The following is a 25,490-nucleotide window of genomic DNA, read 5'->3' as shown; positions in this document are numbered from 1 at the left end:
GTCCGGGCAGCAGCCAAGCCTTCGCAAATACCACACCTGCCCCTCCCTGGCGACCGCCGCAACCCCTAACTCCCAAAATTCCCAGGATATCCACGCTCCAACCCCTCCATCCCGCCGGATCCTCCACCACCATCACCCCCAGACCCCCGCGTGTGCTCCCATCCCTCGGGCGCACGCTTTTCCCTCTCAACCGCTTCCCAACGCCCAGCGGCCTGAATCCACCCTCCGGAACGGGACAGACCGGGTTTGGCTGTGGAATTCTGCACGGGTTCGGGAGAACCGCGTGGCCACGCCCACCGCCCGCATCGCCCCGCCCCGTTCCGGGCGGGGCGGGGCCACGCGCGGATGGGCGGGGCCGACGGGCAACGGGGCGTGGCTTGGCGCTGTGGGCGTGGCCTCCGCTCCCGCTCCGGTCGCCCGTGGAGACACCGGGAGCGGCGCTCGGTGAGTACCGGGATCCCGGGACAGGGGGGTTCCCACCGGGAACAGCGAGCGCTGCCGCCCGGGACAGCGCGCCCGGCACCGCGGGGGCCGCGGGAAGCGCCAGCCCGGCCCCCTCGGCTGCCGGGCCTGGCGGGGCGGGCCGGGCCCGAGCGCTGCCGGGCTGCTTTTGGGGCTGGTTTGGAGTTTTTTGGGGTTTTTTTTTTGTTTTGTCTTTACCGATTTTTTTGTTGTGCCGAGGACGGTTCCCGGCGGGAGGCAGCGCGCGGGTGCGATGTGGTTCAACCAGCGGCGTGTGGCGCGGGAATGAGGGAAAAACCTGCTTAATTGTGTAAAAAATAATCTGCTTAATTAGGCAGAAATAATTCTGAAACAGGCAATTTTTTCTTCCTTTCCTTCTCCTCCCCGCCTCCTTCCCTGCAGAGCTTCCCCGTGGCACCGATGGACACCCAGGGCTGGCGGCTCCAAGTGCACGGGGCCACCCCAGCTTTCAGCTAAATCCTTTACGTTTTCCCAGTTTTAGCATTCCCAGCCGTCCGGCCACGGGTTTGCCTCGGAATCGCCCAGCTCTGCTTGACGGAGGAAGTTTCCCACGTGCGGGGAGTTGTGGGCCGGGTGTGGGAAGGAGGTTAATTAGTGGGAAGCGTCATTATTCCAGGAGGTTTCGTTTTGATACTGAGATTACACACCCTGTTGCAGTAATAGGTTTGCTTGGAATCATGGAATTGCAGAACATCCTGAGCTGGAAGGGACCCACACGGATCATCGAGCCCAACTCCTGGAAGTTTTTAGTTCCTTTAGTAACTTTAAAATTACGATTCTCTATTGCAAGCTTGAATTCTTTACTTTTTTGGGAGGGGGGGAAAGAGGAGATTGAGTGTATATTGTGATTTTAGCCTGGTGTTTTTAGGAAGGAGCTGGAGCTGTGTCAGGAGGGGTTTAGGTTGGATTTTGGGAAAGGTTCTTCCTGCAGGGGGTGGTGGGCACGGAACAGATCCCCAGGGAATGCCAGAGCTTCCTGAGGCTTCCAGAGCTCAGGGAGGCACAGGGTGAGATTTTTGGGTTGTCCTGTGCAGGGCCAGGAGCTGGACATGATGATCCTCGTGGGTCCCTTCCAGCTCAGGATATTCCGTGATTCTGTGACTTAATTAGGGTGGCAATTGGAAAGTGGCAAAATGGAATTCCCAGCAGTCTGCCAGGCGATTCTCCGGGGTTTTAATTGGCTCGGAACCCCCAGGACCAGGGACACGTTACCTGTGCGTGTGTGTCTGGGGTGTAAATTGGTTCAGAAATTCTGAATTGGCACAGTTCTGGGAGTAGAGGGTGAGTAGTGGACAGTGGCAGGATTTTGTGCGGCTCGGTGCCACTAAATGAGCTCGAGGGATTAGTGTGGAGTTAAAGACTCCTCAATCCCGTGTTTCAGCCCGGCGTGGGATGCACCACAGCATTGGGGATATCTCTGATCAAGGAGCAATCAATTCCAGAGAGGAGCAGTGATGCTCTGATGCTGAGGGCGAGCTCATTCTATAATCACCCAGCTGATGGGGGATTTTTCCTTGAAAGATTAAATTCTCCTCTTGCCCTGAAGGAGCTTCTTGGGCTCCCAGGCAGCAGAACAACTGATCTCTCATGTCTTGCTGGTGTTAAATCAAATTACTGAGTTGTGCTGTAGGGTTTTAGATATTTTTTATTTCAAACATAATGTGATAACTTTTTAAGTACTGAAAGTTCTTAAGGTTTTAGGTTATGTTGCTAAAAAGACTCTGGATGTTTGAGCCAGATTCATGTGGAGTTCATGTAGGAGGACCTGGGGTGACAGAGAAGAATTATGGAATTCCAAATGGTTGGGGTTGGAAGGGACCTTAAAGATCTTGTTCTGTTCCCCTGTCCCAGGGACACCTCCCACTGTCCCAGGCTGCTCCAGCCCCAGTGTCCAGTGCCCCAGTGTCCAGTGCCCCAGTGTCCAGCCTGGCCCTGGGCACTGCCAGGGATCCAGGGGCAGCCCCAGCTGCTCTGGGCACCTGTGCCAGGGCCTCACCTCCCTCCCAGGGAACAATTCCCAATTCCCAATATCCCATCCATCCCTGCCCTCTGGCAGTGGGAACCATTCCCTGTGTCCTGTCCCTCCCTGCCTGTTTAAAAAATCCCTCTCCCTCCTTTTTCTGTGGCTCCGCCGTCCCTGCAGGAGCTGCTGGATGCTGAGTGGGACGTGCTGAAGAGGATGCTCAGTGGGGTGGGAAGGTGCTCCTTCCCTGGACACAGCTGCCCAGATCCCAGCGCGTCCCTGTGCGACCGCGCTCTGTTGCGAAAGCAGACCCATATTGCTCCAGAAATCCGTGCTGCGGCCCCATAAATGCTCACCCTCCGCCCTTTCCCTTTGTCCCCTTTGCCGGAGCAGAGATCACTGCAGGGGGCGGAGGGAAGCCTTTCCAAAGGTTTGCAGATATCCAGGGAAGCACCACCACAGCCCTGGCCCCGCCACGGAGCCGGATTCCGGGGAGGACTGAGTTGCTGCAACTCCATCTGTGCTTACACAAACCCTGGGAATGGGGGAAGGCTGCTGCCTCCTGGCACAGAAACACCCCTGAGCAGGGGCAGGGGTTGGAGTGAATTGTGGAATAATTAATAATTGATGGAAACTCCATTTATTGGGATGGAACGCCCCCAGTTCTTGAAAGTCGCCGTGCATTCGCTTTTTCTTGGGAAATGGGAGCTGCAGATGTGTGGTGGCTCCAGTGATTCCTGCACTGCTGGAATTGTGCAGCTGTTTGGTGAATTTTGCACTATTACACAGCTGGGGCTCGTTTTTCCAAACCTCAGAGTTCCCCCTGCTCTCAGTGTTGGGAGCTCTTGGTCCCACATCATTTCTGCTCTCAGGAATCACCTGGGGGGAGTTTGTTAGGGTGAGACAGCACTGATGACACAAAAAAAAAAAAAAGAAAAAGAAAAAAAAAAGAAAGGAAGTTGAAAAAAAAGCAGAAAGTTTCCATTCCGTGTTTTGCAAGGATTGATGAGAAAGAGCAGAGGCCGTGACAGAGTTCCTCAGGGGTGTGGTGGGATTCTCCGTGGGATTTTAGGGAGGGAGGTAGCAGCAGGAAGGTGGGGGTACCCATGGGAGGTGGGAGTGTGGTGGGGGTACATCCAGCCCCTGGAGAGACACGTGGCGCTGGGGCATCCAGAATTCCCAGGGGATGCTGGATTCCTTAGTGTGGAGCTGCTGAGCCCCTTCCAGCCAGGTGTCCCTGGGGAGGAGAGGATCCACACCTGGATCTTCTGGGGTGTCACCAGAAGATGCCTCCAGATCTGGGACCCTCAGGAGAGGAAGGACCAGGAGCTGTTGGAGGGAATCCAGAGGAGGCACCAGGGGTGGAGCAGCTCTGCTGGGAAGAGAGGCTGGGAGAGCTGGGATTGTTCACCTGGACAGGAGAAGCTTTGGGGTGGGCTCAGTGTGGCCTTGCAGGGCCTGAAGGAGCTGCAGGAAAGATGGAGAGAGACTTTGGACAGGGATGGAGGGACAGGACACCGGGAATGGCTTCCACTGCCAGAGGGCAGGGATGGATGGGACACTGGGAATTGTTCCCTGGCAGGGTGGGCAGGCCCTGGCACAGGTGCCCAGAGCAGCTGGGGCTGCCCCTGGATCCCTGGCAGTGCCCAGGGCCAGGCTGGACACTGGGGCTGGAGCAGCCTGGGACAGTGGGAGGTGTCCCTGCCATGGCAGGGGAACAGAACAAGATCTTTAAGGTCCCTTCCAACTCGAACCAGTTGGGATTCTGTGAAAGCTGAGGCCTGGGGTTCAGTGTGCCCCAAACCCCAGCTCCCCGGGAGCCCCAGGCAGCGTGGCTGGGGCTGGGTCACAGCTTTGGGATGTTCCTGGACACCAGCAGCTGAGTATTTCTAGTTGTGTTCCTTTGAATATTTGGTAAAACAGGCAGTGTGTTTATATTCAGCTTCCTGTGTCCGTATCAGCGTCTTGGCATGTGCTGGAGTTCCAGAGGGAGGAGGGAAAGGGAAGAAAGTGTGTTGTGAGGATTATTTGTGCTGCAGCAGCTGAGGCCGCTGGGATCAGCTCCTTGTTTAAACACTGGGCTCAGCTCAGACAGGAGCCAGCCTCGCTCCCTCTTTGTTCACCCCCTTTGTCTTCCCATCCCTTCTCCCATGCCTTTCCAAACCTGCTGTGCGGGGACGGGTGAGTTTTCGGCACCCTTTGGTGTGGGATGTGCGATCCAAGCCCTCCTGCCCCGCTCTGACATGCAGCACCGGCCCCCAGCCCTGCTCTGTGCAGGGGCTGCTCTCCAGCCTGGCTCTCGGGGTGTTTGCAGGTGGAAAAGCCCACCTCGGTCCTGCTGGGAAGGAGCAGCCTGCCTTCCCAGCCTGCCTTCCCAGCCTGCCTTCCCAGCCTGCATTCCCAGCCTGCATTCCCAGCCTGCATTCCCAGCCTGCATTCCCAGGCTGCTGCCCTGATCAGCTGCTCTGTGCCATCACCCCTCGCCCTCCAGAGCCATTCCCTGTGCAGAGCCAATGAGAGCACACGGGGCAGGTTTTGTTCGGTTTTCCCATCTAAAGGAGGGTTTTCCTTGTGCCCAATCTCCCCCAGAGCCCACAACCAGGAGGTTTCCTGGTGCTGTAAGCTGAGGAGGGAAAATTCTCCCTCCCAGTTTCCAGGAGAACGCCAAGGGGATGCCCTGGGACCCAGCCCTTGCTGCCTGACCCAGGGAAACATCGAGGACTGGTGGTTACCACAGAAAGGGAAAAATAGGGCAGGTTTGGATGAGATATTCATGATAAATTCCTCCCTGTGAGGGAGGTGAGGCCCTGGCACAGGTGCCCAGAGCAGCTGGGGCTGCCCCTGGATCCCTGGCAGTGTCCAGGGCCAGGCTGGACACTGGGGCTGGAGCAGCCTGGACAGTGGAAGGTGTCCCTGCCATGGCCAGGAGGGTTGGGATGAGGTGAACTTTAAGGTCCCTCCCAACCCAAACCAGTCTGTGATTCTGTGGTTGCTGTGAATAATTTTGATCAGATCTCAAATTACATTTTCAGCTCTGTAGCGTCAAGCCCCCTCCCAAAGTCAGGGATTTTGGTCTGAGCTTGGAGCTGGGATCAGCAGAAAGTGTCCCTGACTTTTATGGGACAAGGACCATCCTTTTCCCAGCTGAATCTGGTTCATGTTGCTGTAGAACTTGCAAGGGATTCCTCCTGCAAAGCAGGGATGCTCCAGCTGGAACTGGAACTCCTGCAGTGCAGGAGGAGCTGGCGGGTGCTGCCAGCCTTGGCCAGGGGGACTGGGACCCATCCAGCTGTGGAATTTCCTCAGCCCACGTGCCCTTCCCGGATTTATTCCTTCCCCAGCAGGGCCTGGCCTCTGAGTGGAGGCTCTTGCAGGGATGCATTACTCCAGCCTCAAACTATGCCAGCAATGCTGGCTTTGTGGGTTTTTCTGAGTGGTTTGATAGGAGCTTTGATTAGGCAGGAATATCAGTGTGGCTCCGGGCTGGAAGGCGGCCCCGGGAGCTGGAATTACTGCTCACATGAACTAAAGATGGGCTTGGGCTGCCTGATCCTGGAGGTCTCTCCCAGCCCAAACCATTCCGGGTGCTCCCTGGTTGTTTTGACTGTGTTTTCATCCCCCTCAGGATGCACAAGTGAATTTTAAAATTCCTAAAATCGATGAGAGAGAGCAGAGGCCGTGACAGAGTTCCTCAGGGGTGTGGTGGGATTCTCCGTGGGATTTTAGGGAGGGAGGTAGCAGCAGGAAGGTGGGGGTACCCATGGGAGGTGGGAGTGTGGTGGGGGTACATCCAGCCCCTGGAGAGACACGTGGCGCTGGGGCATCCAGCATTCCCAGGGGATGTAGCATTCCCTCTAGTAGCCCTGTAGATGGGCTTGGGCTGCCTGATCCTGAAGGTCTCTCCCAACCCAAACCATTCCGGGTGCTCCCTGGTTGTTTTGACTGTGTTTCCATCCCCCTCAGGATGCACAAGTCAATTCTAAAACTCTCCTTATTTTTCCCTGACAGTTTCCAGGGCGTGTGAGCAGGTTGGGATGTTGCACAGATAAGCAGAGCAGCAGCTTTTCCATTCCAGCTTTGCTTTTGTGCAGCAGCAGCACGTCCGTGGAGGAGGTTCCCTGTCACATTTATTTATTTTGGTTTCCTTGCTGGATGTGGACAGGACAAGCCTGGCACGGGGACAAGGTCTGTGGCAAGGCAGACTGTCCTTAACACAATTTATTTTCCTCCTCCACACAATGATGCGACCGGCACTTTTAACAAATGTGGTCCCGTTTCCAGCACGGGAAGTGGGGTGTGATTATATTGGGAATACTGCCCCTGCTGCCTGTTGGAATCTGAAAGGCAGGGAATTCTCAGAACTTTGGGCCTGTGAGCCAAAGCTTGGAATTAAACCCAGGATTTGACCTGAGCCCCTGGAAAAGTCTCCCAGACTGAGGTGCTAGAAGTGAGAATGTGGATTTAGAGTTTAAAGCAGAGACACGTTAAGCTAAATAAAAGAAAGTTGAGAGTTTTAGAGTTTAAGATACAGACAAAATAAAAGTAATTACAGGAGTAAACAAGGAGTTTAGAATGCAGCACTGTAGGTTTGTGTGCCATAGCATGACTGGCTAAGGAAGCGCTCACTGTAGCATGAGTCCATAAGATTAAATATTTAAAGATTGAGTCAAAAACATAAATACCCTTGTTGACAGTGTTTTATTAGTCAATAACTCCTTAAAAAGTCTTTTATAACTAAGGGTCTTGAGACCTTCTAAACCATACTGTAACAATATGAGCCAAATTCACCCTTCCTGCCTATGTAGAAGATAAGAAAAATAAACCACATCATCAAAAGTCCCGTCTCAAACTCCTTCCAAAATTCCCTGCAAGTAAATTGTCACTGCCTGCCTCGCTCAGGACCATCCCTGGGCAATTTCAGGTGGGTTTTTCCCTCCTTCTGCCCTGGGAATGAGGGAAGGGGATGGCTGTGGTGGCTCCTTGGCCGGGCACGGAGCAGCTCCAGGGCTCGGTGCCAGGGCTCCACCGGCCCCTGGCAGTGCAGGTTGGATTCATCCCAAAGGCTGAATTGCCAGGGGCAACCCCGGATCCGGCCGTGCCCTGGCTCTGCCAGCTCAGGAAGTGCCTCTGATCCCAGTTCCACCCTGGGAACCTGCACTGGGAATTCCAGGAGAGGGTCCCACGGGAATTGCCAGCCCCTGTTGGACTGGGAGGTGTTGGAGGCTGACCTGTGTGTGTGCACACCTGTGTGTGAGCTGCAGGGATTGTGCAGCAGCACAGCCAGGAGAGTGAAGGGAAAGGTGATTTTACTTGTAAATCCCCTCCCTGCTCCAGCTCTCTCAGAATTCCCATCACCTGATGGTTCCCATCACCCTCACAGGGCTGGGCGTGCTCACCTGGAGAGGAGAAGGCTGCAGGGAGAGCTCAGAGCCCTTCCAGGGCCTAAAGGGGCTCCAGGATACAAGGGCTGATACAATTCCAGGGTTCTTTCTGCGTGTGCAAGGCCTCCACAGGGAATGTGAGCTCTCAGATTTGTTCAGGCAGTGATTTACACCCAGCTGTGAGGACACATCACTGGAGGCTGACAGCTCCGAGTCTCCAGGGACAAAATAACCCTGGAATGGTTTGGGTTGGAAGGGACCTTAAATCCCATCCAGTCCCACCCCCTGCCCTGGGAAGGGACACCTTCCAGCCTCCCAGGCTGCTCCACGTTTGAGGTGGATTTTCCAATCTCAAACTATTGTTGTGATTAGCATTAAGCCACAAGTGCCAAACACCCCCCGTTCCCCCCAGCTTTGGCTTTCTTGCACTGTGACATCCTTGTAATTTCCATTTTTTTCTTGTTTCAGGATCATTACACCGATAAAATCAAGGCAAGCTGGACAGGGAGCAAGTCTGCCTATGTAGGTGAGTTTCCAGTCCACGCTGGTTCTTTTATTTCATGCAAAATACAAAGCAGCATGACACGTCCCAAACCCTGATGATTTAATTTTATTCCGGAGCAGAACAAATGTAAAGTCCTTGGCAGGATTGCTGACACTTTTCACCTCATTCTTTTAAATGCCTGACTGCTTTTGGGTTGAATTTAGGGGGCAGAAAAATCTGCTTTTCCCACAGAAATTAAGCTTTTCCCTGTTTATTTCCCTGATTAGGGGAAAATTTTTACCAGCCTGCAAATCTTCATAATTTCTGTCTTTGCTGTGCTACACGTGTTTTGCATTAAAAAAATGCAAATTATTCTATATTCCCCTCATCCTTAAAAATAGGCACCTGGATAAATTCCTGCAGCCAAGGAGGTGCTGAAATTCTTCCCACCTTCCCAGTTCCTGGAGCTGAGCCCTGTGGGGCTCTCCCCAGAGCATCCCTGGCTTTATCTGTGCCAAAGAATCTGCTGAAGGTCACAGCACCTGGGGCCAGGCTGGAGCTTTCAGCACAGCCCTCTCCTGCTTTGCAGCCTGATTTTCATGCAGCTGAAAGTCTCTCTGCAAATGTCTCTTTGGAGTTCTTCCCTCTTTCCCTGTGGGGAGGAACAGGGACCTGCTGCGGAGAAGGCTGCCCTGCAGTTCGTTGCCTTTTTCCAGTGGCTTCAGGCTGATGTCTTTAAAATAACACTGCTCAGATGTTTTTCAAAGTAACCTTGATCTAAAAGTCGCTTTTCGTGTGTGCTAAAGGTATAAAAGTGAAGTCAGGAGAAATGCAGAGGAAAGCAAAAGCAGGTTTTTCCACTGCTCCTCTCCCAAAATCTACACTGGGTTTGACAGAATCCCACAGCGGGGCTGACTTGGAAAATCAAAGGGAGCTGCAGCCCAGTTTGATCAGCAGGATGGTGCTGGAATAACTTAGGAAGGGGAGGTTATGGAGGAGCACAGCCTTAATTAAACACCCAGAACACCAAGTCCAATTGAAGATCTTGGGAGTTGTCTGTTTCCCTTCATTTCACATCATTAAGGATTTTCATCCCCACTTCAGACACTGGCAGCATTATTTGTAATTTAAAAAAAAGAAAGATCTCTAGTGTAGAATCTCTCAGTACTCTCAAGTGTAAATTCTCTGAAGGAGGGAACATTACAAATGGATGTTCTGTGCTTTAAGGGGCTTTTATTCTGTGTTTGCACTGACAGGCACCCTGTGCAAACCAGGTGGATCTGCCTGGCCAGAATTCCCAGTTCTCATGCAGCCCTGGCTGCTGCAGCTCCTCCAGGAGGGGGATGGCAGCAGAGCTGGGCTGTGCTGGACCTTTTCTGCTGGAAAATTGGGTTTGAAATCTGAGCTGCCTGAGCTCCCCAGACCCCTTCAGCTGTGGAGCATCCCAGAGCAGCCCTGTTCTCCCCAAAACCACTGCAAGTCCTGCAGCTGCCAGATGCTCCAGCTTTCCTTTTCCAGGCTGTGATCCCTGGGGGAGGATCCTGTTTGGGGAGGATCTTGCTTTCTTTCACCAAACCTGAACTTTCTCTAGCTCATATAAAATATTCGTGCCACGACTGTAACTCTCACCCGAGACCTGCTTAGAAATCCAGCCCTTCTCACCTGCTCAACCAGAGAGCTGCTACTCACAGCTTGGTTTGGGGTAGGTGTGGAAGAATCCTTCTCCTTCCCCGTGATGGGAGCAGGGAGGTCATGAGTGACCCCTGTTGCCATTTTTCCTGGGAAGTTTGCCCTGTGGATGTTGTGTTCAGTCTGCAAAGGGCTGGAGTGGCTCGGGGTGCTCCCAGAAATCTGTGGAATATTGCACCACTTGTCTCTCTGCTCGCTGTGTGGGGAGTAAGGATCGTGAGATTCCAGAATTTGGGTTGGAAGGGACCTCAAAGCCCATCCAGTGCCACCCCTGCCATGGGCAAGGCCACCTTCCACTATCCCAGGCTGCTCCATGCTGGCCTCGGACCCTTCTAGGGACGGGACAAAAGCACCATCAAGAGAGAACCGACCCAAAAGCATCTCAAGTCCCTGCTTTACTCCACCCTCAGCTCCATCTGCTGGCTGAGGGCAGGACCCCGGTGCTTTCCTGCTGCCCAGCTTCCTTTTCCATTCTCTTTGGCAGAAGGAGAAGATTCCAGCTCCGGTGCTTCCACTGGGTGTCAGCACGGCCCCACACTGGGCCGGCAGAGCCCTGGGCTTTCCCTTGGGCTGCTGGAAAAACCAGGCTGGCAGCATGGCTGGGGCAGGGAGCAGCTCTGCCCGGCCAGGACGGGCTGTTGGGCTGGAATTCCTTCCCCTCCTTCCCCTCCTTCCCCTCCTTCCCCTCCTTCCCCTCCTTCCCCTCCTTCCCCTCCTTCCCCTCCTTCCCCTCCTTCCCCTCCTTCCCCTCCTTCCCCTCCTTCCCCTCCTTCCCCTCCTTCCCCTCCTTCCTCTCATTCCCTGCCTCCCTTCCTGGGGCTCTCCTTGTTCCAGGTGCTGCTGTGCTCCGGGGTGTGCAGGGTCTGGGGGACCCCTCAGCTCTCACTGCGCCTCCAAATCCCCTGCAGCACTTGGGCTGAAAATAGAGCCAGGCACACTGAGGTTCCTCCAACAGATTCTTCCACTGGAGGCCTAAAAAATCAGAAATCAGAACTAGGGAAGGTCACAATCCCAGAGGCTTTGTGCTGCTCCTGTGGAATTGTTCCGGCTGTGGCTGTGCTCCAGTGCCTGCTCAGAACTGAGTTGTTTAGTCCTGCCTCCACCTTCAATGCCAGCAGTGGCCTCCTGCCTTGGACTGGGAGCATTTTCAGGTTCTGCAAGTCATGACAAACCCTGAGCTCCCCAGGGTGCCCTGTCGGAAAACCAACCCCCAGCATTCAAGTCCCGACCAGCCCCGGCTCCCGCAGAGCTGCCGGGAGCGCGGCACGTGCAGAGCGCCCCGAGACCATGGGAGCCTCGCCCCACACCTGCCCTGCCCCTGGAGTGGGGCACGAGGGTCAGCCCAGGCCCTGGCATCACCCCCTGCTCGTGCCACCCCTCCAGGGGCCGTGGGGGCTCTTTTTCCCTGTTGGCCATAAGGATTTCCCTCAGCTTGGTGCCGCTCTGTGCATCCCCTCTTCCTCTTCCTCCTCCCAGCGCCTTCCTGCCCGACAAATCCCTGCATTTGCAGGAGCAAAATGTTATTCCTTTTATTCCTGTGAGCTCTGGGGGGTGTGAGTTGCTACGAGGAGGCAGCTGGAGCTGGGATTTGGGGTTTGCCGGTGTTATTCCCAAATTGTTTGCAGGGTGCCAGCTGAAGGCAGTGGGATGAAAGAGGGAGCAGGATGGTTTCGCAGGCAAGGCCGTGAAGCAGCAACCAGAACCTGTGTCAGTGGTGGTGACAAAGCAGACCCAGCTTCAGAGTCGCCCAGCAAGCAGCAGGGAGCTTGCAGGCCTGGGAATGGTATCACTTGGAGACCTGCAGCACTCGTGTGGAATTCCTGAAACCTCTAACTCGAGCTCAAGGCTGGGAATGAGCTGGGAGCAGCAGCTCTGAGCTCGTCCAGCTGCTTGCTTCCCTCTTTTCCCCCCATTCCTCTGTTTTTAAGAGAAGTGGGATCATTCCCATGGTGGAGATTGTTTCTGGTTAGTCAGGCAGCAGCATCCAAACATTTCTGGGCTGGAGCTGCTCCAGCACGGATTCCCTGCAGCAGCAGCAGCAGCAGCAGTGACTCCTGGGGCTCCCTCCCTCCCTCCCACTCCATGGGCCTGCAGGGTGTGCAGGGCACCCACACCAGGGGGAGCAGGGTCAGTGGGGGGGTTGGGAACCCCCCAGGTCCTTCTCCTGCCCTTTCCTTGGCGAGCTTGGCACATCCATCCTCCTTTCCATCCTCCCCAGCAGGGCTCCAGTGGCTCTGGAAAGGGAGGGGCCTTTGGAACCTGCATTTGTAGGTGAGCTGTGACTTTAAATCCCTGCTGGCAGCTCTGGAAAACCAGCCAGGGGCTGGAAAACCAACCAGGGGCTGGAAAACCAACCAGGGGCTGGAAAACCAGCCAGGGCCTGGCGGGGTGTTACACAGGTGGGTGCTGTCCTTGTCACTGGTGTTGGTTTGTGTTTTGCCCAGCCTGCTGTGTTGATCCAAGTTTTGATTTATTCGCCTCAGAATCTGCTTTATTTCAAAAGAAACAGTTACAAGACCCATTTGAGGGCTTATCCTGCTGCCAGCCAGGCATTGCTGCTCCGGTATGAGCTGGCTTGGCATAACTGGAGCAAACTGGGAGCTGTGCTCCAGGCAGAGCTGCTGGGATTTCCAGCAGATCCCCAGCCCTGCTTTAGCAGTGCTGATTTAATTACCTTTCACTCAGCAGGTGCCTCACAAGTCCTGGATCTGAGAGAGTAAATAAGACAGTCCAGAGTTTAATTATCCCACTGGAGCTGGGCTTTGGCAGCCAGCCCAGGCGGATCTGGGGTTCTGCTGCGTGGCAACCTCACTACCTAAAGCCTGGGGAAAGAAACAGGGCAAGGCCTGGAAAAACAGGGCTTTTCTGTGGAAGAGGGGCAGCTCCACCTGCCTGCAGGTGTTTCAAGAAGGGAAAAAGTGCAGGTGTGCGGCTGCAGGAAGTGCACTGGAAGTTTCCTGTGGTTTTGTCTTTTCCTGGCAAAGTGCAGCTGGTGGGAATCCTCCTCTGCAGTTTTCAGTGGGTAAATGAGAAATAAATCCTTCCCTGGGAGCGTGGCCAGGCCTGGCACAGGGTGCCCAGATCCAGCTGCCCCTGGATCCCTGGCAGTGTCCCAGGCCAGGCTGGATGGGTTTGGAGCACCTGGGACAGCGGGAGGTGGCCCTGCCACGGCAGGGTGGTGCCCAGGGGAGGCTGTTCTGGCTCTGATCCTTTTGTCTCGTTTTAGGCTCTGAGTCAGGCCCAAGGGAGAGTTGCAGCCGTGCCTGCAGCTGCCCTGGGCTTTGAGAATCTCTGTCACCACCACCCTGGGTCCTGCTCAGCTTTGTCACACCCAGGGGACCGAGGTTGTCACCAGTGTCCCTACAGGGAACCCCCTCCTGCCTGGGGCAGTGTGAGGTCACAGCAGAAAATCCTGCAATGCTTTGGGCTGGAAAGGACCCTAAATCCCACCCAGTGCCACCCCTGCCATGGCAGGGACACCTCCCTCTGTCCCAGGTGGCTCCAGCCCAGTCCAGCCTGGCCTGGATCACCAGCCACGTTTTGGTTTAGGTGCTGAACGGAAGAACTTGTTGAAAATTAATTTTTGGTGCGTTTAGCACAGAAGGAGGAGCTGTGACTGGGAGTGCTGGGACACGGGAGATCCCAAAGGGAAAGTAGGGATGGGGGAGGCTCTCAGGGCTCCTCTTGGCTCAGGGCTGCCTGCTGAGCACCAGGGATCATTTCCTAGAAATCAGAGCCGTGCCCTTTCCCACTGAGGGGTTGTTTCTTCAGGGAGCAACTTCTTCTCCTGGCAGATCCTCCTAGCCCAGAAAACCCTGCCCAGGGCTCTGAACCCCACATTCTGCAGAATTCTGGCACCTCCAGTTTAAATCCAGGGAGTTCTGGGGAGTCCAGGGTGCCCTGGGAGAAATCCCATGGCTTCAGCAGCTCGGATCCGTTTCCAGGAGCTGGGAAGGAAAACAGATTTATTGGGAGCTGACCTAGTTGTTGTAAATCTCCCCGCAGAAGAGATTTAGTAATCTTAGGAGGGCTATTAAAGCTCGTGTTTGTTTGGAGATGGGCAAACGCAGCAAGTTAATTTTCAAATCTTATGGTTTGGCTTGTTTTGTTTTGGTTTGTTTTTTCCAAACATCTCATTTATTAACAAAGCTAAGCAGCTGGGAGGATAAGCACTGGAACTTTCCTAAGGAGGTCAATCCGTGTAGGGTGGGAAGGGATCCAGACAATCCAACAGCTCCAGTAGCAAAAGGGGGTTTGGGGCTGGGGGAGGGAAGGCTGAGAGTGGCCTTTCCCCAGTTAAATGAGAGGATAATGGTTTCTCTCTTAATTTTGCAACTTTTTTAACCTCTAAAAAAAAAAAAAATACTAAAACTGGAGAAATCAGCAGCTCCTGAACTGTCCCCTCGGAGCTGCATTTGTTACTGGATAAAAATAAGTTGCTTTTTGTTGGGTTTTTCACACTGCAGTTTTTGAATCTCGGGAGGGAGAAGTGCAGGGAGTTTGGGCTCAGCTTGTGGTGGGTCTGTGCTTCTGTATCCATGTGAAACAGCTCCTTGTTGTCCCAGAGATGAGGGGTTTGGGGCTCCAGAGCCCCTGCTGATCCCAGCAGTGCCTGTTGGATTTTCCTGCTGGGAAAATTCATTTTTCATCTAAAGGGGCTCCAGGAGAGCTGCAGAGGGACTGGGGACAGGGCAGGGAGGGACAGGACACGGGGAATGGCTTCACTGCCAGAGGGCAGGGATGGATGGGACATTGGGAACTGGGAATTGTTCCCTGGCAGGGTGGGCAGGGGCTGGGCTGGAATTCCCAGAGCGGCTGGGGCTGCCCCTGGGTCCCTGGCAGTGCCCCAGGCCGGTGGGACAAGGCTTGGAGAATCCACGGATCCGCAGGGGCATCTCCTACTCTTTGCTGCAGGAAGGGAGTTTTTAGTGGCACCAAATCTGAGGAGTGCACGTCCCTCCCCAGCACTTCTGCCTCTCGGGAATTGCTCTGCCCAAAGCTTTCCCAAGGAATGTCCCCTGCAAACAGGGCCTGGGAGCAGGAGAACGCTGTTCCCAGCCTGCTGGGCTGGCACGAGCACCAGCTGGAAAACAGCCCTGCTGCCAGGCTGGAGGAGAGAAACCTGAGCCCTGCAGGGGCTGCTCCCAAAGGTCAGGAGCTGCCTCGGGTCCTGCAGGGCACCGGGGGCTCCAGCCCACGAGGGGCTCCAGCGCAAACACAGCTCCCCTCACCTCCTGGAGCCGGGCAAAACCAGCAGAGCCCTGCTCCAGCCTGCAATACAGCCTGGGACACGGGCAGGGCTGGGCTGGACTCTTGGGATTCCTGCAGAGCTGAAGAATTTGCAATCCCAGATTGGTTTGGTTGGGAGAGAACTTAAAGCCCGTCCAGTGCCACCCCCTGCCATGGGCAGGGACAGCTCCCAGTGTCCCAGGCTGCTCCCAGTGTCCAGCCTGGCCTTGGGCACTTGGGACTAAGCCTAAGGTAGAGAACCAGCCTGGGCTGCTGGGATCAGCCTGTGCCAGGATGTTATTTCTTCCCAGAAAGGTTCTCCAGCCCTGGCACAGCCGAGTCCCCATCCCTGGAGGGACTTAAAGCCCTGTGGATGTGGCATTTGGGGACACAGGGCACTGGTGGCCTTGGCAGTGCTGGGCACGGTTGGACTGGATGGGCTCAGGGAGCTTTACCCACCCCAGTATCCTGTGGTTCCATCCTGGCTGGGCTCAGGAGCCTGTCCCCTCCCTTGGGGCAGCTCCTGGCGATGTTGTGGCTTTCCAGAACCCTCTGGGATCCCTGGAACCCCAGGGGAAGCTGCAGAGGTGGGGGGGACCCACTGGCCCGAGCTGTGCCACAGCCTCGGAAACCTGCACAGTGTGGGAAATGAATTTGTGGAGAATTCTCCAACATATAAAATAGTCAGCTCCTGGTTGTGACGGCGTGAATTGTAACAGCTGTGTTGTCTCAGCCTTCTCAGGAGACTGGGAATGGAATGAAAGTTTTTAAAACACCTCTCAGCTGCCCCTTCTCTGGTCAGAAAAGGGCCTAATCTGACAGCACAGCAGCTCCCTGCCTTTCTCTGGAGTGTGTTTTACCTCCAGAGTTGTTTTTTAGCCGATTGCCCCCGTTGGGAACAATAATAATAACAGTGTTTAAAGATCACTTTTTGCAGTGTGTAGCGGATGCCTGTGTGTAGCAGCAGGTCAGGGTGCTGTGCTGCCTTCTGGAATAACAACCCCCTGTCTTGCCAAGCAGAACCTCCCTGCTCCACTGAAAATGTCAGGCAAGACAGCCACCACCACCAACAACATCGCCCAGGCCCGCAGGACCGTGCAGCAGCTCAGGATAGAGGCCTCCATAGAGAGGATAAAGGTGAGCACAGCCTTCTTCCCGCTCCTTTTCCTTGTTTTCCCCTCCTGGCTGTAGGACAGGGCGATAACAGAGTGTGTGTGTGTGTGTTTTGTGTCTTTGTGCAGCCACAGCTCAGCGTTCCCCCCTGCCAGAGCTCAACAATTCCAAATAAATCTATTTCTTGTGGCCCGGGATCCCCCCCAAGCCTGCCCTCTGGCAGTGGGAAGCTGTTCCCCCTTGTCCTGTCACTCCAGGGGAGATGAAAATCCCTCTGGAATTATTTCGAAGCCCTGTGGGAAATACATTTGTAGAGAATGCCTAAAGTCTGACAGAAGGTTCACGTAGGGTGTATTTGTATGTAAACTTTGAGATAAGAAATGCTGATTTAGAAATGGACTGGGACAGACACTGTTGAGAGAGAAATGGAACTAGAAACACGTTTCGAGGGGTGGTTTTGCGAATAAGACTGGATACTTTGGAGAAATAGATCTGTGAAAGGTGGACTGATGAGGGGTAATTTTAGATGATTGGTTCTCAGGTATTTCTAGCACAGTGTGGTAAAAGCTGATGGGTTAGGGAACACTTACAAGGTGTTGTAATTAGGAAATAGCTGGTTCTGACCGTGATGGGGGGGAGACCCTCCTGTTTGTTTCCAGTTTGCTGTGGGAGCCAGGTGGAGCCTTTGCCTGGCATCACAGCCAGCCCCGGGGAGCACCCGGCTCCATCCTTTCCCTCGTTCCCTGTGGATCAAACCAGCAAACCCTGGAGAATGAGTGCATCCCCCAGCACCTCTCCCATCCCACTCAGCTCCCTCCCGGCCCCCAGCATTTTGCTGCCATTTCCGTGGCAAGCCCCTTTTCGTGCTGACTTCCCCTGCCCCGCAGGTGTCCAAGGCCTCGGCAGACCTCATGCTGTACTGCGAGGAGCACGCCAAGAAGGACCCGCTGCTCATGGGAATTCCAGCCTCTGAGAACCCCTTCAAGGACAAGAAAACCTGCATTTTGTTATAGGACAGGGCCAGCTCCTCCTGCCCAGCCCCTCCAGCCCAGCCAAGCACCGCCACTCCCCCAGGTACCTGCACCCCGTGGGCACTCCCTGAGCCCGTCCAGACCGTTCCCTGAGCTCCCCAAGGCGTTCTGCTGATCCCTGTCCCTCTCAGGAGCTTGCTCCCTCCATCCCTGTCTGTCCTGGCCAAGGGAATGGGCTCCAGGGTCTCTGCACGGGGGGTCCTGGTGGCATTTGCCAACTCCAGCACGACCAAAGTTGCCTGAGCTTTGCAGATACAGCAAAGCTGTAGAGACCTGATGGAATCACTGGGTTTACATTTTATAAAATTAGGGATTTTTTTGGGGGGGGAGGGGGTTGTGCCTGTGCTGGCAGCACCTGTTTGTGCACAGGCACGCTTAAAGTGCATTTTCTAGCAAAATCTACCTTGCAAAATGATTGTAGCAGCTGCTGGGGGGCTCCAGGGAGCTCTGCCTCAGCCTTCCTCCTGCTGGCCTCTCATCCCAGGGCTTTTAAAGGATAAAGTTGGGAATCAGAGATGCTTTCCCTGCTTTCCATGAGTTGGAAAATCAGAATTTCCAGCTTGGATTCTGCTGCGTTTTCTTCTCAAATAAAAAAATCTGTGTTTTAGTAGAAAACACACCCTCAAAGAAATTAAAAAAGAAGGAGAGGCTGGAAGTGCCGTGGCAGAGCTGGAGGAACGCTGCCCTCGCTCCCAATCCCAGCTGGGTTCTGAGCAGGGAGTCAGAACTTGACTCGTTTTTATTAAAAAATCCATTTTTAAACAGGAAAAATGCCAAATTAGCTCCAGCTTGTGGTTATGCATTTATAATTGAGGGCCTTTCCATCTAGTATATATTTTATATATACATGTAATAAAAAAGTCTTTCTCTCTGTGTGTGTGTAGATATATAAACCTTATATATTAACAGCAAATTTTGAAGGGTTCAAAAATAATCCTGGCTTCAGCTGGCTGCAAATGTCCTTCTGTGCAGGCAGCTGAAGTCATCTGCCACAACCCTGCATTTCTGGAGGATATTTGCAGAATTTATGAACCCCTTGTCACTTACGTTGCATATTTGCCATTTCTACATGAAATTATAGACCCACTTTTGATATAGAATAAAAAATTCAACTTTGTTTGACAAATCTCTTTGGCAGAGCTCCAACAATCAGCCTGACAGAGAAACCTGCTGCTTACCCCGTGCTTGCCTGCAGATTATTTTTGCAACCAGAGTATTTTTCTAGTGGCAGCCGAAAGAAACCCAACAAGGTGGCTCTGCACTAATTCCTTTTCAGCGTGTCTGTGTGCCACACACCTGGCCAGGATTAATGAGCTCTGTTAATTGCTCAGGTGGGGCTGAGGGGAGTCCAGCTGTGCCCAGCTGCAGGTGGGCTGTGGGCAGGGAGGGAGCCTCGTGTTATCCCAGGAATCTGGGAAGAGATTGGAATTTTTTTTGTTTGTTTGGTTTGAGATCCCTGGATGTTCTTGGTGTCTGCCCTTCAGTAAAGCTCGTGGCAGGGTGCTGATCCTGCGTGGTGATCCAGCACAGCTGCCCAAATCTGCCAGCATATCGTCCAGAGATTCTTGGGGAACTCGCCATTTTTAAAATACAATAAACACTGAAATCTGGAGTGGTTAGGTTTGCTCTTTGCTTTTTGCCATCAATACCCCCAGAAAGAGCAGAGGTTGTAAAACCTGGGGAAATGCAGACTCTGCCCTTGTAGATTTTTTAAAAAATAAGTGAAACCATTGCATCCACAGGTGCTGGGAGAAGCCCGTGGTGAGACCCCACCCTGGTGCATCACTGGGCTGCCCCTCTTGTCCTTGGCCAAGCTGGCTGATGTGGGGAGAAAAATGAGAATCTGTGTGCTGATTTGAGGAGAAAAATGAGAATTTGTGTGCTGGGCCAGGTTCCCCCAGGAAGCTGGGGGTGTGGGGTCAGGCCTGGGGTGACACTGGGAGAAACCAGAGGGGTTTGGATTGAATCTGAGCTTGGAGAAATGAATCTGCTGCTGCTGCTGCAGTGTCCCCAGGCACAGGGTGGGACCTGGGCTGGGGACAGGGACACGGTGGCCTCGTGCTGGAGCATCCCAGGAGCGGGAGAACAGGTCCAGCCTCCCCTCCTGGCCGGGCTGGCACGGAGCCTGCCAGGGCTGGGGACAGAGTGACCCGGTGGCCCTGCTGGGAGGGACAGCGCTGTGTCACCGCTGGCCCCAGGCAGTGCGGGCTGGGGGTTGTCCTGCCAAATGCCACCTGTGCCAGCCCGGCTGTGCCATTACAGAGGAACTGGGAGCTGCCAGCCCCGAGCTGGGCGTGCAAACAAACCCCGGGCCAGGTTTCGCTCCCCCAGGGAATCAGGATCCCCACCTGCCAAGGAGGAGCTGCAGAAACCTCGGCAGCAAAGCCCTTTTTTGGCTTGTTTGTTTTTGTTTTTTTAGCGCCTGTTGTAGCAGCATCCAAGGACAATAAATAAATAAATAACATTCCCAACATTTCCTGCTGCACATGGGCTGCTTCGGCGTTTAATTGCTCGGGAGGGGCCAGGAATGAACCCACACTGGAGCTGCACAACAGGACCTTGCCCATGGCCAGGAGGAAGCAGCTGCTGCTCAGCCCTTGTGCCTGCACTCGGGGAGTGAGGAAATAAAAGCCTGGGCCAAAGGTTTGATTTTACACTTTATTTCAAAAAAAGAAAACACAAAACAAGAACACCATAACCCCAAAAAAACACTCGAATTTCAAACAATTATATTAATGGCACTGCTTTTGCAGCCAACTGGGAGAAGATTCGTGGTTGCAGACCAACTGCTTGAGGGCATTTCGGTTCTCAAACCTCCAAGTATAAATAATTTTTCCACTGATATCAGAAAATAACTTATTATTATTATTATTATTATATATCTTAGCGTAAAAACGTGAGAATTACATCCCTAAAATACAACAACATTGCTGGCAAAAGGCCTCGATTAACCTTGTTTGCTCGTGAAGGTGTTTAAAGCAGGAACTTTAAGTGGCACTTAAGGACAGAAGGAGTGAGGGGAGCGCTCGGGAGGGCGTCGGGCTGGGCTCATCCCTGTTCTCCTCAGCTCCAGCCCCACTGCAGCCAAACCCCCCCAAATGACATCAGTTTTAGCTTTATTATTTTCTATCTATTTTTCGTTGTTGCTGTCGGGTTTTTACTCTCCCTCCCGCCCCTCCTGGAGCCGGGGCAGGGAGTTCCTTCCTGAGCGAGAGTCTTGCGGCGCCGCGGCCGGGCCGGGGTCACCGCTCCGGGAGGTTGATCACCGGCACCCACTGGTCCAGGTACCGGCTCTCCCGACAGAAACACATCAGCTGACTCAGCGCTGGGTCCTTCCACTGCGACGCCTGCGGGTTCTGGAAAGGGGACGGCAAAAAGCTCCAGCACGGCAGCAAAAACAACCCGAGAGCGGCGGGGGGGTGGGGGGAAGCACAGCAGAAAGCGCAGGAGTGTGAATCATCTTAAATTGCTGGCGAGGCAAACAAACAAGTCAGGCCTGGGAGCATGTGAGGAGTTTAGCTTTGGACTCTGGGGCAGAGTAGGGAAGGGAAAAAAAAAAAAAACAAAAAACCAGGAGGGAGAGATAAAAGTGGGGGAAGGGGGGTAAAAATAGGGGGGAGGAAAAAGGGAAAAATAAAGAGGGAAGGGGGGGAAAAAAATAAAGAGGGAATGGGGGAAAGGAGGAAAGCCAAATGTAGAAAAGACAGGACAGCAGAAGGAGGGGAGGAACAAAGGAGGAAGACGGGGAGCACACAGCAAACGAGGGGCGAAGGCAGCCGCCGTCCCCGGGGCGCGGGAGTCACCGCGGGACCCCCGCTGCCGGCCCGCGGGTCCGAGCCCCGGGCGCGGCGGCTCGGGGGGTCCCGAGCGGCGCCGGGGAGCCGCGGGGGCACCCCGCGCTGGCAGCCCGGGCTCACCGTGACGAGCACGCAGTGCAGGTCCGCGGGCGGGTCGGGGCCCGCGGCGGGCAGCAGCAGCTCCGCCAGGCGCGCCGGGTTGCTGACGCGCAGGATGTTGATGTCGTTCTCGCAGCAGAAGGCCCGCAGCAGCGTGAAATGGATCTGCAGCGCCGCGTCCCCCGCCTCCTCCTCCTCGGCCGCCAGCAGGCACAGCACCACGTTATCGGGGTCCCTGCGGGGCAGCGCCGTCACCGCGGGCGCACCGGGCAGGGCGCGCCGGGGGTGGGGGCGGCACGGGGACGGGGGGGGCACTCACACGTTGAGCAGCTTGGCCGCCTCGTAGACGCCGAGGGTGAGGCTCCGCTGGCTCAGCGCCTTGCTCAGCACCTCCTCGAGCGCGTCCCCCGCCTGCTCCATCCTGCGCCGGGACACGCAGCACCGGCCGTCACCGGCCACCCCGCGCCGCTCCCCGCCCGGCCCCCGCCGCCCCCCCGGCCTCACCTCCCGGCGGCGCGGCGCTCCCCGGGCAGCTCCTCCAGAGTCATCACGGGGCCAGGGCCGGGCAGGGACGCGGGCTGCGGCGGACACCGGGCTGCGGCGGACACCGCGCTGCGGCGGACACCGCGCTCCGGCGGACACCGGGCTCCGGCGGACACCGGGCTCCGGCGGACACCGCGCTCCGGCGGACACCGCGCTCCGGCGGACACCGGGCTCCGGCGGACACCGGGCTGCGGCGGACACCGCGCTCCGGCGGACACCGCGCTCCGGCGGACACCGCGCCCCGGCGGACACCGCGCCCCGGCGGACACCGCGCTCCGGCCGCTGCGGCCGCTCCGGCCCCGCCGCCCGCGCCGGACAAAGGCGCCCCGCGCGCGCGGCCCCGCCCGCCCCGCCTCGTTTGCATAGCCCCGCTCCCATTGGCCCATGCAAATGAGACCACGCCCATGGCACGCCCTGTCCGGCCGGGCCTGGCCACGCTCGGGACCGGGAACGGCACCGGGACCGGGACCGGGACCGGGACAGTGACCGGGACAGTGACCGGGACAGTGACCCCGCCATAGAGCAGCCTGCTCCAGTCCCAGTGTCCAGCCTGCCCTGGGCACTGCCATGGACCCAGGGGCAGCCCCAGCTGCTCTGGGAATTCCATCCCAGCCCCTGCCCACCCTGCCAGGGAACAATTCCCAATTCCCAATGTCCCATCCATCCCTGCCCTCTGGCAGTGAAGCCATTCCCCGTGTCCTGTCCCTCCCTGCCCTGTCCCCAGTCCCTCTGCAGCTCTCCTGGAGCCCCTTCAGGCCCTGCCAGGGGCTCTGAGCTCTCCCTGGATCCTTCTCCTCTCCAGGTGAGCACCCCCAGCTCTCCCAGCCTGGCTCCAGAGGGGCTCCAGCCCTGCAGCAGCTCCGGGGGTTCCTCTGGGCTCCCTCCAGCAGCTCCAGGTCCTGCTGATGCTGGAGCCCAGGGCTGGGGCAGCTCTGCAGGTGGGGCCTCACCTGAGAGGAGCAGAGGGGCAGGATCCCTCCTTGCATAGATGCCGTTCTCTGCCTTCCCTGCCCCTGCAGGGGTTGCACTCTTGCAGTGCTCCCTTGTGCTCAGACTCAGCCTCACCAACCTTCAAACGCAGGGCCAGTGTTTGCCACAGGCAACCACGTGGCTGCCCCATCCCCAGCAGCGTCCCAGGCCAGGCTGGACGGGGCTGGAGCAGCCGGGGACAGTGGAAGGTGTCCCTGCCGCGGCAGGGGTGGCACTGGCTGACCCTTAAGGTCCCTCCCAGCCCGGCCCAGCCTGTGGTTCTGTGATCTCTCCCTGTGCAGCTTTCCAAGAACTTGGTGCTTCTCCGGGAAGCTGCTCCTGCTCCAGATGTCCCGTGTCAGCCCCGAGACCTCCGGGCAGGATTTCTCCTGATGGCTGCTGTGTCAAAGCTTTCTCAGCTGTTGCACCCAAACCCCTCCATCCTCCCACAGCCGCTGCCAGATCTCTTTCCCAACCTGGCTGTGGGCTGGCACATTCCCACCATCTCCACGGGCTGCAGTCAGGACCCTTGGTGGTCCCTCGCAGAGATTTGGCAGTGTGTGCTCTAAAGTTTGGCTTGTGTCAGTGTTTTCCTGCAGCTCCTGAACTCCGGGAGCCGTTTTCCACAGCACAATGTGCAGAGTGATGCCAGCTCCTGCAGAACCCCTGAGGGAAATGAGATATCACAGAATCCCCGTTTGGGAAATGGGATATCACAGAATCCTGGAATGGTTTGGGTTGGAAGGGACCCCAGGGAGGGTTTTCTTCCACCCCCTGCCATGGGCAGGGACACCTCCCACCGCCCCAGGTTGCTCCAAGTCCTGCCCAACCTGGACCACTTCAGGGGCATATCAAAGCGTTTCTGCGGCAGAATAAAGAGGGTGATTTCTGCGCCCCCGGCTGTGTTGGCTCCGGGAGGAAACCTCCCAGGGCTTTGTTCTGTTGTTCTGCCCCCCCGGCCTGGCTCTACCCTGTCCTGCTGCCGCAGCCTGGTGAGACCCGACACGACTTAAGGAAGCCCAGGGTGCCGGGGGAAAGGGAAAAAAAGCCCTTTTTGCATCAGGTGGAGGGGCGGCAGATGGCCGGACCGCAGCAAAACAGGTGGGAGCATTGTGTGGTGACCCTCCGAATTAAGTTCGCTTAATTTGCTGTATCTCTATTAGCAACTGCGGGCTCCGCTGCGCGGCGAGGGCTCCACCTGTGGCTCCGGCCCCGCAGCCCCATCTGTGCCGGCCCCAGAGCTAAATCTGTCTCGGAGGCAGCTGGGAAGCAGCTGAAGCCTCTTTTCTCCCTGCTGGGCGGCGGCAGCTCCCGGAGCCGGCGGGCAGCGCTCTGAAGCTGCGCTGTCCCGGCGGCTTTCCCGGCTGGGCGCAGTTTTCCCGGGCCTCCCTTTTCCCGAGGAGCGGCAGGGATGCCGGGTGCCTCGGCCCCGCTGCGGGGACAGTGGGCGGCCGTGCCGGGGATGTGCCGTGGCCGCCGGCCTGGGCAGCCCGGGATGGAGCCGGAGCCGCAGTTGTCCCTCCGTCAGCTCCCAGCTGGCAGCTGCTGCTAAACCTTCCTTTCATCGCCTGCCAAAAGCGGCCGGGGCGTCTGGCTCCCCCCCTGCCCTTTAATCCTGACTTTCATCATTCTCTAGGCCGGGCCTGCCCTCCCCTCCGTGTTTGGCATCGCAGAGTCGGGGCTCAGGAGCTGTGTCGGGCTCAGAGGGGGCTCAGCTCTTCCCCCCACTTGGCAGGTCCTCACCCCAAATGTTCTCTGGGCTGCGGGGCTGAGCTGCCCGTTGTCGGAGGCAGCTTGGAGAGCAATGGGTTAACCCCCAGGATGTGGGAGATGCCCACTGGAGCCCTCGATGGGGGAGGACGTCTGGGCCAGCTGCAGAGGTGCTCCCTGCACGTAAGAGCATCAGCTTGTTTAATTTCAGTTTTTGGGAAGGAGACCAGCCACCCAACAGCGTCAGTGAGAGGTGACAAAGCCCCATCCCTGCCGGAGCCCCGGGCAGGCGGCCAGGGCCCTTCCCGGGGGTGCCTCGGGGTGGTCCCGGCCCCTGAGCCCCCGGAGCAGCGCCAGGGGCTGCTGCTCCCTTTCCCTCGGCTCCTGCTGTCCCTCGTTGGGGTGTCCCCGATCCCGTCCCTCGTTTCCCTGCCTTGGCCCGTCCCACGTGGGACCTTTGTCCGCCCGCCGGCCCCTGGGCCATCCCGCTGCTGTGGAAAATCCCGCTGTGTCCGTTTGCTGGGACACCCCAGCCGTCCCCTGGGCACCCCCGCTGCTGTGCCAGGGCCACCGAGCGTTCCCAGTCCCTCTGGACCTGCCGGATACCGCGGGCAGCGAGCGCTGCTGCAGAGCAAACGCCAGCTTGCCCATTCCAGGGGCGGCCTGTGGTCCAAGAGCCGCCGTGTCCCCGGTGCCACCCGTTCCGTGTCACCGAGCTGACCCCGTGCCCCAGCTCCTGCAGTGTCCAGGCACATCCACCTTCCCAGAGCGGGGCATCCCGCCCCGCAGCCATGCAGGAGCAGATCCCCGGCCTCTGGCACCCGGGGAACTTCGGCTTGGCCTCCCCGTGGAGCCGGGCAGGAGCCTGGGATTGCCCCAGGATCCCCCCGCCCTGGCACCATCAGTGCCGCGTCCCCTCCAGCGCCGGCAGCACGAGAGCAAGAGGACATTTTCCCCGTTTTCCCTGGAGTCCCTCCAGCCCTGCTGGAGCTACAAGCG

General features: G+C 56.6%; 2 protein-coding genes across 4 annotated transcripts; one reads left to right on the top strand and one right to left on the bottom strand.

The window, feature by feature from the left end:
• Positions 1-379: 379 nt before the first annotated feature.
• GNG12 (G protein subunit gamma 12) lies at positions 380-18,246 on the top strand. 3 transcript variants are annotated; one of them, XM_068199043.1, is made up of 4 exons: positions 380-444; positions 8,296-8,349; positions 16,247-16,366; positions 17,230-18,246. In XM_068199043.1, exons 3-4 carry the CDS (start codon positions 16,271-16,273, stop codon positions 17,353-17,355), a joined length of 222 nt encoding a protein of 73 aa, XP_068055144.1. In that variant the 5' UTR covers positions 380-444; positions 8,296-8,349; positions 16,247-16,270; the 3' UTR covers positions 17,356-18,246. The 3 variants fall into 3 exon arrangements, with proteins under 3 accessions (XP_068055144.1, XP_068055145.1, XP_068055146.1); XM_068199044.1 differs by having other exon boundaries at positions 382-444; positions 8,296-8,353; positions 16,250-16,366; XM_068199045.1 differs by having other exon boundaries at positions 412-444; positions 8,296-8,353.
• Positions 18,247-20,017: 1,771 nt separating this feature from the next.
• GADD45A (growth arrest and DNA damage inducible alpha) lies at positions 20,018-21,915 on the bottom strand. The gene is made up of 4 exons (XM_068199042.1): positions 21,774-21,915; positions 21,589-21,690; positions 21,291-21,504; positions 20,018-20,729 (listed from the first exon to the last, which is right to left on the bottom strand). The coding sequence occupies exons 1-4, from the start codon at positions 21,815-21,817 to the stop codon at positions 20,616-20,618; spliced, it is 474 nt and encodes a 157-aa protein (XP_068055143.1). The 5' UTR covers positions 21,818-21,915; the 3' UTR covers positions 20,018-20,615.
• Between the last annotated feature and the right edge of the window lie 3,575 nt (positions 21,916-25,490).

This window comes from Anomalospiza imberbis, chromosome 9 (genome assembly GCF_031753505.1).
Source record: "Anomalospiza imberbis isolate Cuckoo-Finch-1a 21T00152 chromosome 9, ASM3175350v1, whole genome shotgun sequence".
Taxonomy (NCBI): Eukaryota; Metazoa; Chordata; class Aves; order Passeriformes; family Viduidae; genus Anomalospiza; species Anomalospiza imberbis.
This window is presented reverse-complemented; position numbering and strand designations above follow the sequence as displayed.